The 17,482-nt window shown below is 40.7% G+C and overlaps 1 protein-coding gene across 1 annotated transcript in view; it reads right to left on the bottom strand.

Annotated features, from left to right (window-relative positions):
* CRACD (capping protein inhibiting regulator of actin dynamics) overlaps positions 1 to 17,338 on the bottom strand; it is a 30,591-nt gene extending 13,253 nt beyond the window's left edge. Inside the window, 5 exon segments of the mRNA XM_044418338.1 lie at positions 2 to 608; positions 2,534 to 2,719; positions 5,799 to 5,867; positions 7,089 to 7,253; positions 17,208 to 17,338. Coding sequence (XP_044274273.1) covers positions 2 to 608; positions 2,534 to 2,719; positions 5,799 to 5,867; positions 7,089 to 7,253; positions 17,208 to 17,327 — 1,147 coding nt within the window. The 5' untranslated portion in view covers positions 17,328 to 17,338.
* Positions 17,339 to 17,482: the final 144 nt, after the last annotated feature.

Raw genomic sequence — 17,482 nt, 5'->3', positions numbered from 1 at the left:
CGTTGCGCCTCCAGCTCGCGCTGCCTGTGTTCTTCCCGTTGTCGTTGTGCTTCCAGCTCGTGCTGCCTCTGTTCTTCCTGCTGCCTTTGCGCCTCCAGCTCACAGCGCCCTTTCTTTTGTTCTTCTCTTTCCTGTAGCTTGCCTTCCAGTTGCATTTGTTCCTCCAGTTCTCCAGGTACCTCTTCCCTCCTTCTCTGTTCCTCCAGTCCTTTGTGCTTCGGCACCTGAAATTCCTGATGCTTCTGTTCTTCATGGTTTTTCTTCTTTTCTTTATCCTTCCCATCCTCCATATGGAAAAGCTGCTCTTCTTCCTGAAGCTTATGTTTTTCCCCCTCTTGTTCCCTTGGGCTTTCCTCTAATTCTTGAACCCCTCTGTATTCCATATAGCTTTTTACTTCTGTTTCAGCTGTTTCTATTGTCTTTTCAGTCCCAAGGTGTACCCAGTGATCTTGTTTTCCTTTTCCTTCTGCTTTCTGTTCTTGATCTGCTTCCTGCCAGATTAGCTTATCTGCATCATTATGGCCATCAAGTTTTGAGATTTGATCTTCATACTTTTCTGATTTCAGGATGTCATGTTGAACTTCAATCATGGATACACTTTGTAGCTCCTAGTGTCAGAAGACAAAAATAGATGCATTTGATGTTTTAATTTATCCCTCTCTGTTTTATAGATTAGCAGGCTAATATCTTGTGAACTAATTAGTTCATGTTTTAATTTAATAAACTTTGAGTTCTTTTGCTGAGTCAATTTATCATTTAGAACTTTTTGTAATCTATAAATACTCGTATCAGTACCAGTAATATACCACTAGTAATAACAATCATCATCAATTCAGGCATCAAAGTAATGAGTCATCTAAATAATTCATCACTGAGTGGGAATTCCATTCTGGAGAGGCGAGGCAAGATCACAGCAGCTTTAGACATCAACCAAGAAGAGCTCTCACATCCTGTGCAAGCCTTCCCACTTGTTTCCCTCACACCTTTGCAGAATGCAAATTGCCACAGCTGATACTGAGAAATAGCCTGGCCAGTTGGCATGTTGTGATAATAATCTGGCAGTTCTGTGACCACCTGGAGCAACTACAAGAGCGTGTGGTTTGAGAACAGAGCACTGACAGGTTCTTGTAACTATTGCCATCACACACCATGGCGTTGTGAGATCATGCCAGAATGACATTGCTGAGCCACCTCAGCCTGGGTTTGCCAGATGTGTGAGTTGGGGAGGAAGTGTCAGTGGCAAGCTGCAAGGGGTATTATATTTGTGGATCAGGCCCTGCAAACTGCAATTCTAGGTAATACAATGCTGCTTACTGTATCACAATGCTACTGTGATATACAAATTAACCTTTTTCTGTTGGACAGATTTTGTCAGAAAATTAAGCAATACCCTGAATCTGTAGAATGATTACAAACCACCTATCCTTATCTTTAGAGGGGGGACAGCTGCCTTGTCTACAGCTGCACTTTGCAGGGAAGGTCCAACCTTTCTAAAGATGCAGGGATGCTCTCACGCAAGCAAAAGTACCATCAAACAGATTCTTCCCGTAGGTCATGAAGTCACCCAGACCAAACAAACAAACTTTTGCTGCCATTTTCAATCCATGCTGATGGGGAAAAGTGTATGCTACAAGAAAACAGCTTTGGCTTTCATCAATAAAGCCAACAAAGATATAGTTGTTAACACAGCTTTATGTGCAAATGAAGAAATTCAGCCTTATCCAACTTTTATAGGAAATTTTGCTTTAAAGCATCTTCTGTTCTTACATTCTCTCTCTCTTGCTGGCAAATATAATAACAGAAACAACATACACAGTTGGATTTTGTATAAAACATTTTAAGAACAAAAATGTAACTAAAAGTCATCCCAAACAACTGGATCTTGCTATTTTTATATGAGTGGGGAGTAATGAAGTTGCTACTTGTGAATGTGAAGGCATGAATCTGTAGACCACACCTGGCATAACTGGATGGAGTTACTAGGTACTAGAAGGCCAAACCAGAAGGGTTATTTTGGAAGTGTTATTTTGCCTACTTTGCTTAAAGGACAATGGCCAGGAAAATTTATGTGGCCACTTTTATGGGGAGATAAGAGTAGATTTATTTTCTTTTTTTTTTTAGCATAGCACTGCTCTTGCTACATTCTGATTCCATCCATGTTTCAAAACAATTCTGCGCTGATGTGTGTTAGTATAACAAGTATTCTACCATTCATACAGTATCCAACCAGACATACAATATTGCTATTAATCCTAACAAATTTCAAATTATGGATGATGTAACGCATGGGAAGCAGAATAATACACTTCCCTTAAATAAGAGCAAGAGAATACAATAACTGCCTTGCTAAATCAAGCCAAAGATCCATCTAGGCCAGCACATGATGTACTACTGCTGTGTGATGCTGATTCATGTACATGAACACTGAATAAAGCCTCAAATGTTACAAGTTCTTAAATGTGTCCCATAATCGATGGCTCAACTTCAGACCTAACTTCTATAATCAAATGGCAAGAGGAAGTCCGTTCAATACCTTTGATAATCTTCTGTGCTTTTTGGAAACTCTCTGATTCTTGGGCTTCACAGAGAGTTTGTGCTTTGCTGCGCTATTGTCCAGACGAGTGATCGCCAGAGGGATTGCATCAAGATTGACTGTTTCAATTGTGCCAGAAGGCGAGTGGTGTCTTTTTGGCCGAGATGATGGTTTCGTTGGAGCCACCTGTGCATGACACATAGAAGTAACACTGATTTAAACAAATGAATTGACTGATTTAAAGCAAAAGAAATCCTGAATTCAGCAGCGTTTCCAGAAAGTAGCTCACAGCAAGGTTCAGAAGATGACTTCTGTGGTTATTAACAGCTTTCTAGCGGCAGCTCATTTCTCTAGTCAAAGGAAAGAACTACCTCTTCCACTCAGACTCCTGCTAAGTATTTAAGACCCTCAAGCAACTTGACATGTAACCACACTCAGCCTGCCAGCTCAAGATTTGTATTGGCTCCAAACAGCAGGCCTGCTCTGGCTCCAGTGGAAGCAAGCCATTTTTTTCCACTCCTGAACCACTTAGCCTAACTATACCTTCTTGTCTCTCAAGTGCTAGGCTAAGAGCATCAAGGATGGCCTGGGAATAGAAATCTGCTGCCTCACAGGGAAGGGGCCAACTGTCAGGACAGAAGGAACTGTTGTGTCCAGGTCCACTTGCAGATCACAATCTTCAGTGCACCTTTCTCTTTGGTCCACGAAGTACTGGGAAGCCAGCAGGAGGGGTATATGAAGAACCACACTAGGCTTGACAGGTCCTTCAAAGAGTCTGGACAGCAGCTTATCTAAGTGCCACCTGCCAATGCAGCATATACAGTGCGGTGAAGGTTGCACAGTTGGCACAAGGCCATTGGATGAAAGAGTCGTGCTGAAAGCTGTAGCTCAGTTCCCCACATTTTTCTAGTTTATCAGTGAAATGCTAGACCAGAACCACAGGAGGTCTCCGCACAGACACAGGGACCATCACGATTCCCAGAAGCATGCTCTCCACCACAACTCTTACCCCAGCAGTGGGTGTCTGCAGTGCTACAGCAGTACGAAAGCAAATGAAAACATACTGAGCCTCTCTCTGCCAGGGAGTTTCAGGGCTGGGAAATGGGGTGAAGCAGTGGCAGGATTTCCTTCTGAACTGCAATTGCCATCAAGCTGCAAGGATTTGCACCAAATATTACTGGTACCACAGTTAATAAAGAAGTACAGCATCACCCCCTGCTTTCTTTCTTCAGTGACTCCCACTTAGCCCTTGTGTTCCTGAAGCTGGCAATAGTGTGAACTGTAGTTACCATCAAAGCAAAAGGGCTCACAGCTTAACAAAAAAAAAAAGCAAGTCTTGGAACCATAAGTCCAAGGTCCAATCTTTAGCATCTTGAGTTAAAAAGGGAGACCCCAAGGTGAGGCATTAAAGACACTGCCAGGCGTAGATGAACCACTGTTCTGGCTCCATATATTATAATTCCTTAGCACATTATAAAATTGTGCTTCCCTTCTGATTCCATACCAATTTCTCCAACAGGTATCCATAAATTAAATGTGTAGGAAGGAATACTCATCGATCCATCATTAATTACCTTGCTAAGCTCATATTAACACTTTACAAAAATAAAACTGTATTTTTATCTAATATTTGTCCTCGTCTAACCAGCTCATTCATTGCTTTGCAGAAATCAGTCAAAATGTCAGCAAGATGATAAGTTTGTAATTTGTTTTTTATAATAAGTTTGCAACCACAGGGCAAACAGCAACAGGCACAGAATTTAGGTCATTTCAATACCGAGTGTAGCATGAAGTCTGTCTTTGGGGCTTCTGGACTTCATAAACTCTGTTTATTTAGATATCTGTAATTTACATTTAATTGAGAAGCCATAGCCAAAACTTAATTTCAGTCTCCACTTTGCCTGCTCCTCACTGCCCCTTTAGAGTTGCAGAATCTGGAGCAAAAATTTGCAAGTGTTGTATGGGAGCCTGTTATGGGCTTCAGATTTTTCCGTCACAGCAATGTAGGAAAAGTCTTACCTGGCAGAATCATTTTAATCCACTGTGTCCCTGGTGCCTTTTCTTCAACTACCCTGCTTTGGGGCTTCCTGCATTTTAGCTTCTCGACCGCCTCTGACCTCTTTTGAGACAGCTGCTTCCCTGCTTGCCCATTCAGCTGTATACCTTTATGGTGTTAGCAGTGTCTTTGTATTCTTTCTACATCTACCAAGTGCTTTTGCATGTGAGCATGGATGTGCATGGATGTCCACTGCTTACACATGGAGTTGCCAGAGGCGGCCACATGACTCAATCAGAGCAAATGCATTCCTAGGAATGATATGAGCGTAGAAAGCCAACATGGGGCCTTCTTGCCCAGAATTAATGTTTCTGAGTGGCATCAGCAGGAAAGGCTTCTGGGCAGGTGCTTTCCTATTCAAAGATTCCAGGAATCAAGCCTAGGAATTTCTGCATAAAGTGCACGCTGACTTATGCTGTGTAGGATGCAAAGGAAAGCCAAGCAGCAGGAGACGGCAGCCCACTGGCAAAGGGGAAGATGCTGTGCAAAGAGCTCAGCCACAAACCTGGAATCAGGTGTGGGTGGATGAATAAGCAGCAGAAGCAGCAAAGCTCCTGGTCCTTTCTAAAAATGGCATTAAACTAAACAAGAAGAAAAGGATCAAAAATAACTAGAAACGAAGAGGTTGTTTATGCATTACCTATCAAGCCCAAGTCTGCTACCGAGCGCACAGTCAAGGGGGGAAGGCATTGCCTTTGACTGGGGCATCAATAAGATGCATGTGTTTTAAATTATGCTTGTTCATCTGAAACATCCCTATAAATCCAGATCATGTATACTGCAGGGGTGAGGGTTCAACCCAAAGGACAAAGGGGACACACATGTCTGTTCCTTCCCACAGCAACTGCTTCCAGGTGTTTTTATCCCAGCCTGAGTTGCTTCCCAGCAGAAATGAAACATCAGACTGAGAAAAAGTAAATCATGGACACTGGAAAAGGATTCACATCACCTCTGTGTGCCTTCTTGCTTCAAAACCAATAGACACAGACTCAAGCTTAGTTTGAGCTATATACCTGTTACATGTTATGTTTTTGTTTTAAAAAACATTTTAAGTTTTCGCTTTGGTATCTAGACACATTTAGTTGTGCACTTTAAAAGATAAAATACAAAGAGGCCTTTTGAAACCTATGCAATTACACAATTCATGCCCATTTTAAAATTGATTTATTATATTTATAGCCTGCTTTTTTCTTTACAAGGAACTATTACCTTCTCTTCCACTTCATGCCTTGTTCCTCGCATGCTTCCAGGGCTTAATGAATCTTGCACACCACCTGACTGGAAAAGAAGATTATGTTTACCAAATACCACAACTGCTGATTACCACTACAGAATTGGTAGAATCACAAACCTGAGAGGCATTAAAGCCCTCCCAACACTTTTGAACAGTAGGGCTAGGAATTTAGGCTTTTGATGTCTCAATTCAGCCTTGGACTTCCTATGTTGTCTTCAGTGACTCCCAGTGCGCTTCAAGATTTCTTTGTTCTACTACCAAATGTTTTGATGGAGCCACGAAAGAAACTATTCCATTCTTCTTAGATGCACAAGTTCACAAGCTTCTGGTCTGATGGCCTCCCAGACAGAAGTGACTCAGGGAATATTCCTGGAACACACAATACTAGCCTCTCATGCCATTTCATGCACAGGCTAGGATGAGGCAGGCCCTATTCTGGAAGTGCTTCTGGCCAACTCAGAATATAGGGATCTAACCCAAATCCTTATGAATTTATCGTTCCCAATCTGGTACCATGGAAATTTGGATTGTCTGATTCACAGAAGGTGGAAAGTTGGAGCTGATTCCTGGGTGAACTTGTACCTTGATCATGTAAACTTACTTAAATGTAAATTGAAATCTTAAACTACTTTGGACAAGAAAGCATTTCCCTTTCCCAGTTCTCACCCTTCTTGGAACGCCTGAGTTATTCTTGGTGAACTGCAGGGTTTGTGATGTTTGCAGTGTTTACATTAAATACACTGAACTGACAAATTCAGCTCTGAAGTCTATATGAAATTTTAAATCAATAAAGCCTTAAATTTTTGTAGTTTTTTCTAGGTGCCTTATACACAGTGACATAACCTGAATGATCTGCCCAGAAAAAGATCATTTCTTTTATGTTAGAATACAGAAAGTACTCAGTGCCACCTCTAAGCTACACTGTTCCCCAGCTCCTGATTTTGCAAGTCATGAAATCTAACCCTCTAATTTTCATCCTAACTCCCAGATTAGAAAGTACAAATTCTTCCTCGCATGCATGCATGCATGCACGCACACATATGCACACACAGAGAAACACATACGCCCTCTTGCATAGACATCTTTTCCAAGCTCTCCAGCACATATAAATTGCCTTAGACAGCAAGATATCAAGAGCTATCAAATCTACCTGCCGAGGAAAAGCTTCAGTGAGCTTTGCTATGTTTCAGCAGGCACTGTGGCTTTGCTTCAGTGGGTTCAAGTATTCCCATTACAGCGCAAATATGTTTCATTTCAATGCTTACTTTATTATGGCTCTCCGGCAAGGCTGAGTCCTTCTGTACCTCGGTCTCCATGGGGCTACTCAGTAGCACATCTGCTTCCAGACTAGTATTAGCCTCCCCAGTTGCCTTTGCGGAAACTGTCATTTGTGGAGGTTGGCCAAATTTAATATTCTTGACCAGCTGTTGCTGAAAAACCAAACCATATATTAGAGAGAAAGGAAAGCAGCACTACGTACGCCCACTAATATATATGTTAAGCCTACTGAACAGCAGAGTCATAAACACTCAGCATCAACAGACAACAGTAAAATCAGGTAACTTCCACCAGGTACAGTAGAACAAGCAGATCACAGGATTCCTTCAGCTCACGTGGTCCATACTGAAGCTCAGCCAACTCACACTAGCCAAAATCAGTTCTTTCCTTTTAACCCTACATTTCCTCTCTTAAAGGAATAGAATAGCTTTCTGCTCAACAGAAATGGCTACAGTTGTCAGTGTTTTTAGAAGCCTCCAGGAAATCGAATGTCACCTACTTCAAAATGACTCAGCTTCATGAGGGAAGGATTCCATAGAAATCCCCATTATCCTATAACCACTGGTCCAGCTTCCAGCACAGGAAAATTCAGATCATAGGCAAATAAAATTCAGATCATAGACCACAAATAGCCTATTGGCAAAATATATTCTCAATGCATGTTTTAACCTAGAGCTGCAGGAAAAGTGGCTCTCCAGATGTAACTCCAGATGTGGTCAGGGATGCTGGAAACTGTAGTCCAACAACATTTCCTGTACAAAGTGGATTTCAGTATTCCTTCTCATGTGAAAAAATTAAGGAATGCAGAAAATAGTCATACACTTCATTAAGATCGGGGCAGTTTCTTATGAAACATCTCTTTACATAGTCACTAGACTTTGCCTAAAGCAAAGTTCAACACAAATTTGGTGATTTCTCATTACAAAAACATCTAAGACATTCTGAAGGAAGGCAAATTATTTCATAAGAATAGCAACATTTCTCAGGAGGTTTTGCATATCTCTAAGATGGACAGATCTGCCCTGTGGACTGGAATCTATTAGTAGTGTTCTTTTACAGCTTCCATTTCTGCAGGAAAACTTCATGGATTGATTACCAAAAAGAAGATCTATTTCAATTTTCCTACTCAGGCATCAAAATGTATTTGTCAATCTTGTATAATAGCACATGCTTATCTCCAAATAAGAAGTTACAGATGTCATGAAGGGAATTGCATACTGGAAGTGGAATAGATAACCCCAGTGTTAGTCCTAGAAATAAATAGGGCTTACAGTTAGAGTAACATTTGATACAAACCACTGTTTTTCCATATTTTCATTTTGCGTCTATATTTTCCCTTTGGATTAGTCATTTCTATCTTAAGAATTCTACCATTTAAAAATTCTTTCATAGCCATATTTAGGCTTTTGTAGCACATGTGTAGCTATACCAAATATGTGCCTGATAAGAGAGGGGGAAATATCCTATGACATTAAAATAGCTTGCATTAAGAGAGCAGGTTCCATCAAGGATAAACCATTGGGAAATGGCTGTAAGGGACACAATTTAGAAAGTACCTTCTTAAATCACCATTCAAATAGTTTAAAGAAACTGACAGACTGGTCATGCATGTCTACTCAGAAATTAGCTTCATTACATTCAGTGGCACTTCCTCTCAAGTAAATACATATAGACAGCAATCCTGTGCACACTTATGTGGAAACTGGCACCATCAAACAGAGAGAGGCTTAACTGCAAGGAACCCAGAAAGGTATTATGGTGAAAAAATGTTCCCACAATCAATCAATCAATCAATCACCAACCAACCAACCCATTAAAATAAAACATTTTCAAAGAGGCAACCAAACTCAAGTGGTATATCTGTGGCTGTCAGGTCAGGCGGATCAACAATGCACCAGCAAGTTCTGGGTTAAAACAAAAGTACAATGAGAATTTTGAAAAAAAAGAATCAAGTGCAGTTTACAGGAAACTTTGTTTATTCTAATTATGTTTGCTACTCTCCCAGCATCCCTCAAGCAACACCCATCCCTCAGTGACCAAAATGGTGTTCCTACAGCAGCCATCTTTTCCTTCAGTTCTTGTTGCTTCCATACAGTTCATAGGAGTTCCACTTAATTCTTCCCCTGCTTCTGGCTACCTAGAAAAGTCTCTCAGGCTCCTGAGAACTGATTCACCATGTTGGACAGATGGCATGTATTTCTTTTCCCCACTTTTGCTATAATATGTGGGCTGGAATGAACTTCTGCAGGCTCCAGGTGATCCTTGAAGACACTCTGGTATTACATGATGTAAGTAGTTATTCACTGCTATCTTTTTAGCCATAAAACTTACATGAATCAGTTCCCAGAAAAAAATATTATCACTTAGAAAAGGCCCAAAAAGGATGAATAATTGGATATACATTTCATATAACAATCAGACATTCTTAAGCATATTGAACAGGCAAGTGGAAAATTTTAGTTTTTCTTTTCTTGAAATACAGGTATGAATCATACTCATTGTATTATCACAGGGAAATTTTTAAGTGCATGTCTCTTTGCTTGTGTGAAAAACTAAAGGAAAAGAATGCGCAAGGAAAAGGATATGAGATTAATCTTTTATAAACACGAGATTGTCAGATCCACATAGATAGTTAATATTATAGAGGTTTTTTCTGATCAAGAGAAACATAAAATATATTATGGAAAAACAAAAGGAAATTAAAGCAGGTCAGTGATTCATCTCTACAATAGTTTAGGTCCAGGTTTTGTATTGTCTTTTAATAGACATAAGTAAACCTCCAAAATGATAATGCAAGCAAAAAATAAGAAAATAATGCAAGCAAAAAAATCAATACTGCTATGGTCAGCCTCAGTGCTTATACAGCATACGTGTGTGTGTTTGTGTGTGTGCGCTCACAGGGCGGGGGTATCTGTCTACCAGCCAACTACAGATAACAACACACACATCTGATGAAGTCAGCTCTGGTCCATGGATGCTCACGCAACAACAAATGGTTAGGGTGCAACTGTAGACAAGTTTAGACAAAAAGGAAATCCTGCATTTACCATTCTCCAGCCAGCATTGAGTGGTAGGACTTTTTTCTGTCTGACCATGCATACAACTGCACCCTTCAGCTTTACGATGCCACAAAATTCTTAGACTGCAGTCCTAGGATACAAACATACCTAGTAGAAAGTCCCACTGAACTCAGTGAGGATTACTCTGTTAGTAGCTTCTCTATAAACAATTAACACAGCTATTCTTTTTCACATTTAAGTCAGTCATCTGCAGAAAAGGACTGGCCCATACAGCTCATCTATATATTAAATTTAACATGCCAATTTTCCATTCCCAGTTAATCTCCTGTCAGGGTAGCTTACATTAGGTTGTATCCAAAGTTAAATTCACTTCAATAGACCCACTCTAAGTAGAACATTTGATACAATCAAGTTTCTTTCCATCATTGCTGTGATCCACTGTCATGCTATTTTGTTTATACTAAACACATTTCAGGGATGAGAACATCAGGGATGATTCCTGCTACTAGAATCTAAGAGCATTCTAGCCTCCATTTTTCTATTCATCAGATTCAAGCAGCTTCCCTGGAGGAGGCAACCTGTAGAGTACAGTAGAAGAGTCCTGCCAAAGGGCCCAGATCCTTGCAGCTCTTGGAATAACCACTAACAAATAGTTAATGTTGGTGGGAAGTGGGGTGTTGGCTTTGGCTTCACTTTGTCTGCTTTAGTTGTGAGAGAGAAAGTATTTGTTAATATTCAATGTTTATAGCTTGCAGTCATCTTCTGCTGTAGGTCAACTCTGCAAGATATTGGTACTGAGGATGTCTCAGATGCAAGCCCAGGCATTATGATGGTGCAGTTTAAATGCACATCACTCTAAAAGTGCTCTTGAAGTCTGCCATCTTCCTGCCTCATGACTTTGCAGCTCTTAAAGGACCACATCTCTCCAGGTAGCGACCCATCTACATTGCCTCATTCTGGCTCCCAGCAGGCCTGCCCTTTAAGCAACATGCCTCTTACCATTCCTTCATCATTATAACTCTTGAAGCTGCAACATGGCTTGGGGGAAACACACTTTCTCCTTTATGAACCTGCATGGGCCCTGTAATTACTATCCAAGGTGAGGTTCGGAGTCCTGGTGGGGTGAAATTGGTGGGGACATGAGACCCTTGTGCCTGGCAGTGTTGTAGCTGATCAACCCTCTTTCTAGTGAGGCTGGGTTGACTCTGTTGGGAAAGTCCAAATAAATCCTCAAATAAAAAGATATACTTTTGCATGTCCTTTAATATAAAATCTGGCAGCAGTGCCCTTGCTCCTCTCCATTCAAAGGGACTAGAACTTCACCCAGCTCCGCATGCCTGGGAAAAGCAGGCAGCCTGGGAGCTCCATTATTCGTGCATTTTCTTGGCGAATCAAACAATCCATGGGGGAAGCTGCACTTCCTTTGCAAAGTAAAATTGCCTAGCCCTGCTCATTTGTGTTAAGGAATTCTGTATCTCTGACTGCAAAAACCACAACATTTTAAACCTGTTAGATTTCTGTACCTCCTGATTGCTTTGTTATCTATTACCCAAGCCTTCAATGGGTCATGATGTTTTTTCTGATGCCTATAATGATTTCTCAGTGTTTCTGTATTATTCCCCAATAAAATGGCTGAGGTTCAAGGCAAAGACATCTCCCTGTGGATACAAGTGTACATTCTCGTGGGCTGCCAAAGTGGGATTCCCCGACATCTCCCATTAGGGCAAGCTCAGCTGCAAAAATGAGTTTTCTGAACTTTAAGTGACTAATGCCACTACTTGATGTAACAGGCTTCCCCATTTTATTATAATAGCTGTATTTTATATGTATTTTTGTTGTTGTTTTTGATACCCTTGTATTTTACTCTTTTGATGATTTTACTGTAACTTGAAACACTCAAGAGAAGAGCAATTCAAAATACATTCAATAAATAAATGTTAAAGAATCTACAAGAAATGTTTCCTTTCTCCTGTCCGTTCATCCTCTTTTGGCCAGCCGACCATAAACCAGTTCCAGTTTGCATGGGCAGTAGCGAGAAATGCCAGGAATTATAATCCAGAAGCCATGGCTTTAGGCTAGGAGCCTTCAGAATTGGGGATCCAGTTGTCATTTCTGAGACTGTAAATAGACTGCAGATGCTATTTTACCACCTTAAGGACATAAGCCAATGCGAATTTAGGCAGGAAAAATGCCTGAAGTTTCCAGCAGGGAAGCTTAAGCCTTGTGGGGCAGGCTGGCCTACACATCTCAGTGAATGCAGGCTTCTTATTCCATGTACTTTATCGTGTTTCTCATGCACATGCAACTCTGCATATTGAAAACCATCTATGAATGAAGCCATTGTGGGAAATGGTATGTTCTGTCCAAAAGAATGTGTTGAATGTATTTATCTGCATTGAAGAAACTTACTGTAATCTGCAAGTGTTTGAAAAGCAGAAATCCAAAAATAAATAAGAAAAAGCACTATTTCTCCCCCACCTTTTCCCCAGAAACTGCCCTTCTTTCCCTGGGGTGGTGGGGATTAAAAGAAGAAAAACACCTATGAACGCCAAATGATTTTTTGTCCGGTACCCCATGATGATGGGAAAGGGATGTCAGGAAAAAAAGTGAAGGGGGGGAAGCTAAACGCTTCCCCCACTCCTTTCAAGATGAGCGTGGTCCCAGTCTGATTAGGGTCTGAGAGCACTTACACCAAGGTAAAGAAGACAACCACACATAGATCCACCGTGCATGATTGCCCAAATATCTGGTTTGTCCCTGTCAGTTTTCGTTCAATATTTCTGAGAGCTCAGTCAAGCATTAAATGCCAATGTTCCAAGAAAGTCACCAATACCTCACCATGTTGTTCCAGTATTAATCTGTGATGACATTTTCCTTGAAATAGCAAGAGAACACTCTAAATAGCAGTGCAAAACAATAAGCTATTCATGTTCACTTTGAAAAGCAGTGACATTCCTGATGGCGTTTATTTACAGTATGTGCTCAGTCTAAAAAGATTTCTGATTGTGTGCGCTGAAACACATGCACCTAATGACACATTCATCAGTGTGTACATAGCAACTGCTTGAGAGGGCACTAAGGTAGCCTTTGGGCATGTCCCATCTCCACATGCTAAAAAACTGTGTCAACACTATAGATGCTCAGTCATTCCAATGTGAGGATATGGGATCTCTTGGCCACCACACCCTCCTCAAACAGGATAATTGCTTTTATTCCAGTGCACACCACTATGCTAGGTGAACAATGTATACGAGCAAGTAAACTGATTCTTTTGTTCCCATTTAGATGGGAACTAATTCCTTTCAGGGCTGGGAGTAGACTCTTGTGTCCTTAAAACCTGCATGTTTGGCAACATTGATGTGAAAAATCTCCTGCCGTGTGGTGACATGCCAAAGCAACCTCTGTTGTTTCGTTTTGCTTAGTCTGCTCCCACAAAAAGAAGGTTGGTACCAGTTGGATGGATAATGTTAACACTGCGGCTGGAAATGCATGGTCATGCCACCTCCCAAAATTGCATCCCCATGGCAAATACTATCCATGATGCATGAGATGAAGGGTCACCTCCACTATATTAGGGTATCATAAGAGTGTGTGTTCTCCCATCCCTGGCAGCAGAGCAGCTGATGTGGAGGGAGTCCACCTGCTTTGGATGCCACCTCTAATCAACCCCAGCCAATGATCAAGAATACCAATCCAAAGCCAAAAACTGTGAATCCATAACTTGCATAACCTGCAATGTAATCTGAGTCACTTTCACTGAAAAAATTACCTGACACAGCATACCTGGGCCTTTTACCTTTCTCTCAATGAATATTAATTCATGGCTTAATATGAATTTCTTTGTTTTTAGATTAAGTTTGTTGACAAACTTCTTTTGTTTTGTTTTGTTTTATAATGTTATTATACAATTCTGGTATTTTAAGGTATATTCTTTTGTAATTTTATTATACATAGGTTCTTGATAAATTGTGTTGTATGTCTTTAACCCTTTCATATCTTTATTACAGAAACATTGTAATATATACTTTTATATATTATATGCATTTAACCTTCTTGTATCCTGTTTCAGGTCTTTCAGCTGCATATTGCATCTTCAATTTCCACTTCCACTAGCAATCTATTTTTCCAAAAAGCTATACTTATAAGTAAATATATAAAATTAAGATAAATTAATTACCTATATGTTTTTATAAAGTAAGCTTCCAAACTGAAGTGCCTTTTATATGCCAAGGAAATAAGATGCATTTTTCAAGGTTATTTTAGGGTTGGTGTAAGTTTTTTTTAGTTTAGCTTCATTTAGCTGTTAATTATTCAGACCTAATCTAATGAAGATTTAACTTTACTGTACTCTCTTGTGACTAGAGTTGACATGTGTTTTGATTACTGCCAATTCTAATTTTAAAAGAGGGAAACCATTGCCATTTAGAGGACTTGTAGATCACAACAGAAATAAATGTTTCTATCAACAGAGAAGGAAAAGTTTAGGAATATTTTCAGGGAAAGGAAAATTTACTTTTAAGTCGGCTACCAAGATTATGAAAGAACCATCTTCCATGTCATTGGCAGCTGAGCTCAAGTTATACTTCTCAAAAAAGGCACTTTGGCCTTTACCCAAATTACTGAAAAGTAATGCTAACAAGTGAGAACTGCAACAAAATGTCACAGTAGATCTCACGTGTGTTTTTTTGCGTGAAACACCCTCTGGAGTGTAGCACATGCATATAGGGGAATATCCATTTGCTCTTCAATCACTCTCCAACTGTCTTGCTCTTTCCTTCCCACCGTCTTCCTTTCATTCATTCCATTGCTCACGTCCACACACAATGCCTCACAACCTTCTTTACATTTTTCCTTAGTGGGGCATGGGTGACAATCAGGGCAGATTATTTACTTCCCCATGTCGCCCAGTTGCACCCTGCCATCTTTGTTGTAGGAGACTGAAATCCCACTATTTTAGCAGTACGGCATTCTAAATGTATTGCCTGCCTGCCTATTAAATTTCTGTCCTGCCCCTTAGCTGAAATTGTTGTCTGGGTGGATTACAAATCCTTAGCATGAATGGTCATCAGCTTAAGCATGAGAAGCTGGGTGAGTTGTTGGGTAAATGGTAACCACATACCTTCTTGTCTGGACATGCTGGGTTGGATTTAAAAAAAAATAAAAATAAAAAGCCAAACCTATGTGCACTCTCCTCCACAAAGCAGAGGGAACGGACCCATCATGAAGGACAGGGAAGCAGTAACCCACACATCTACCCATTTGGGGAGTAGGATTCCCTCTTTGGGTAGAGCTGAATTTGGAAGGAAGTTTGCCTCTGATTACCTTAGGCTTCCCCTTGTCTGTTGGTAACCTTACTGTTTCCAAAAGAATCATTGCAGTGCCACCAGCTTTGCTATTAGATGAATAGTTAAGAATGTGTCTCCTGAAACAGTTCAGCAAGCAGTTTTATGATAAACGGTTGCTTTTAAACCACAGCTAAGCACAAATAGTGATTTATTCCACGGAGCTCTTTGCACAGCACTACAAGGTATCAACTGGGTAAGGTGTGATTGCATTCACGTACGTAACGTTGTTCCATTCGTTCAGCTAACCTAACAAATGCCTGCCCATTTTATACAATAAGCAGAATCAAATAATACGCTTTCCCTGGAATGTACTGCTTCAGGGTACATGTGAGGAACTGTGTATTTAAATGCTTCCACATCAAACAAGTCAACCTCACAGAAAAATAACATGTCACGGATGTGCTTTTCCCCTGTGGGGCACAACCAAATATGCACACAAATACAGAACGTGAAGTGATACAACCAAAATAAGTTTTTTCGTTTATATACTCATTGTATCAACTGACTCTGAGTTAGCTCAAAGGAAGAATAAATGGTGCAGAAGCAGCCACACATTCTTTCTTTTGCCTCAGTGTAAAATAGATCTGAACAACCTGTGACCCACCACACTGAATGGAACCCACCCACCATGGACAATGTCCCAGTTGATATTTCACAAAGCTGTGCAGTCCTCAGCAGGCTGGCAAACTGGGTGATTTGCTCAGCTGCTCCTGTTAGGTGCTTGTTTCAGGGCAGACAGCAGCATAAGCGAGCCATCGTTCTGGGTTCAGATATCAGAACAAACCAGAACTCAGAAGTCAACAACAAAGTATGGTATTTATTTAGATCTCAGTCTGATTAAGAAACCATGGTTTGTTTGCAAGGATAGTCTGACTTTCATACTTCATGGGAATAGGATGTGCATTGCAGAACAGACTTGGGTTTGTATGTCACTTTCTTTGTCTTGGATTCAGTTAGCTGGATTCAGTTAGCTTGGATTCAGTTAGCTGTTAGTTTTTAAAGCCTAACTGTATTAACTCTAAATGGCTAGGGGCTTTTAGGTGGGTGGGTTGAAGGCCTCAGGTGACACTTCAGAGCTGAATCATAGAATAATAGAGTTGGAAGGGGCCATGAAGGCCATTGGGTCCAAGCCCCTGCTGTTGCAGGACACCAAGTTACACCATCCCACTCGGATGGCTGGCCAGTTTCTTTCTGAATGTCTCTAGTGTGGGAGAGCCCACCAACTCTCCGGGCAGCTGGTTCCACTGTTGCATTACTCTGAGTGTAAGGAAACTCTTCCTGCCTGAATCTAGGTTGTTGCAACTTGAATTGATTATATTCCATGTCCTATACTCTGGCATCAGCAAGAAGACATCATGACCTTCCTCTTTGTGACACCCTTTGAGGTACTTATAGAGGGATATCATGTCCCCCCTCAGTCTTCTCTTCTCAAGGCTGAACATGCCCAGTTCTCTCAGTCTCTCCTCATAGGGCAGTGTTTCCAAACCCTGGATCATTTTTGTTGCTCTCCTCTGGCTGATGGCATTTGAAAATGTCAGCACTTCACTTAATATCAGCATGCTCTGCATTTTAAACAGGGGGATAGGATAATGCTTGCAGGACTGGAATGGTAGGCTGTGAAAACGTACTGTTAGACTTAACCCATTTTCTTAACTGACACTTAATGTAGAGAAACGGTGGTGGTGGTGGTAAAGCACATAAATGGCACATCATTAGAGTCAGTTTGCTTGATGAGCCTTACCTGAAGAGTTTTGACTTTGCCTAGGATGTTATCTTGTGACATTGCTTGAATTGACTCTTCACTCTCGGCTTGCCCATCAGGTATAAATATGCTGTCATGGGAAAAGGCCCGTGTTCCCATACTATAATTGGAAGACCTGAAAGGCAATTTGCAGAGATAGGAGTTTAGTTCATAAATGTCTCCAATCTCAAATACAATAGAATACTATTTTCCCGCTGGCTCACTAGGCCATTACTCCTTACATTTGCATATACCACATATACTGGCATATAAGA

This window comes from Varanus komodoensis, unplaced genomic scaffold, assembly GCF_004798865.1.
Source record: "Varanus komodoensis strain SLA01 unplaced genomic scaffold, ASM479886v1 scaffold9, whole genome shotgun sequence".
Classification (NCBI taxonomy): Eukaryota; Metazoa; Chordata; class Lepidosauria; order Squamata; family Varanidae; genus Varanus; species Varanus komodoensis.
Note: the sequence above shows the minus strand (reverse complement) of the source record. Positions and strands in the feature narration are given on the sequence as shown.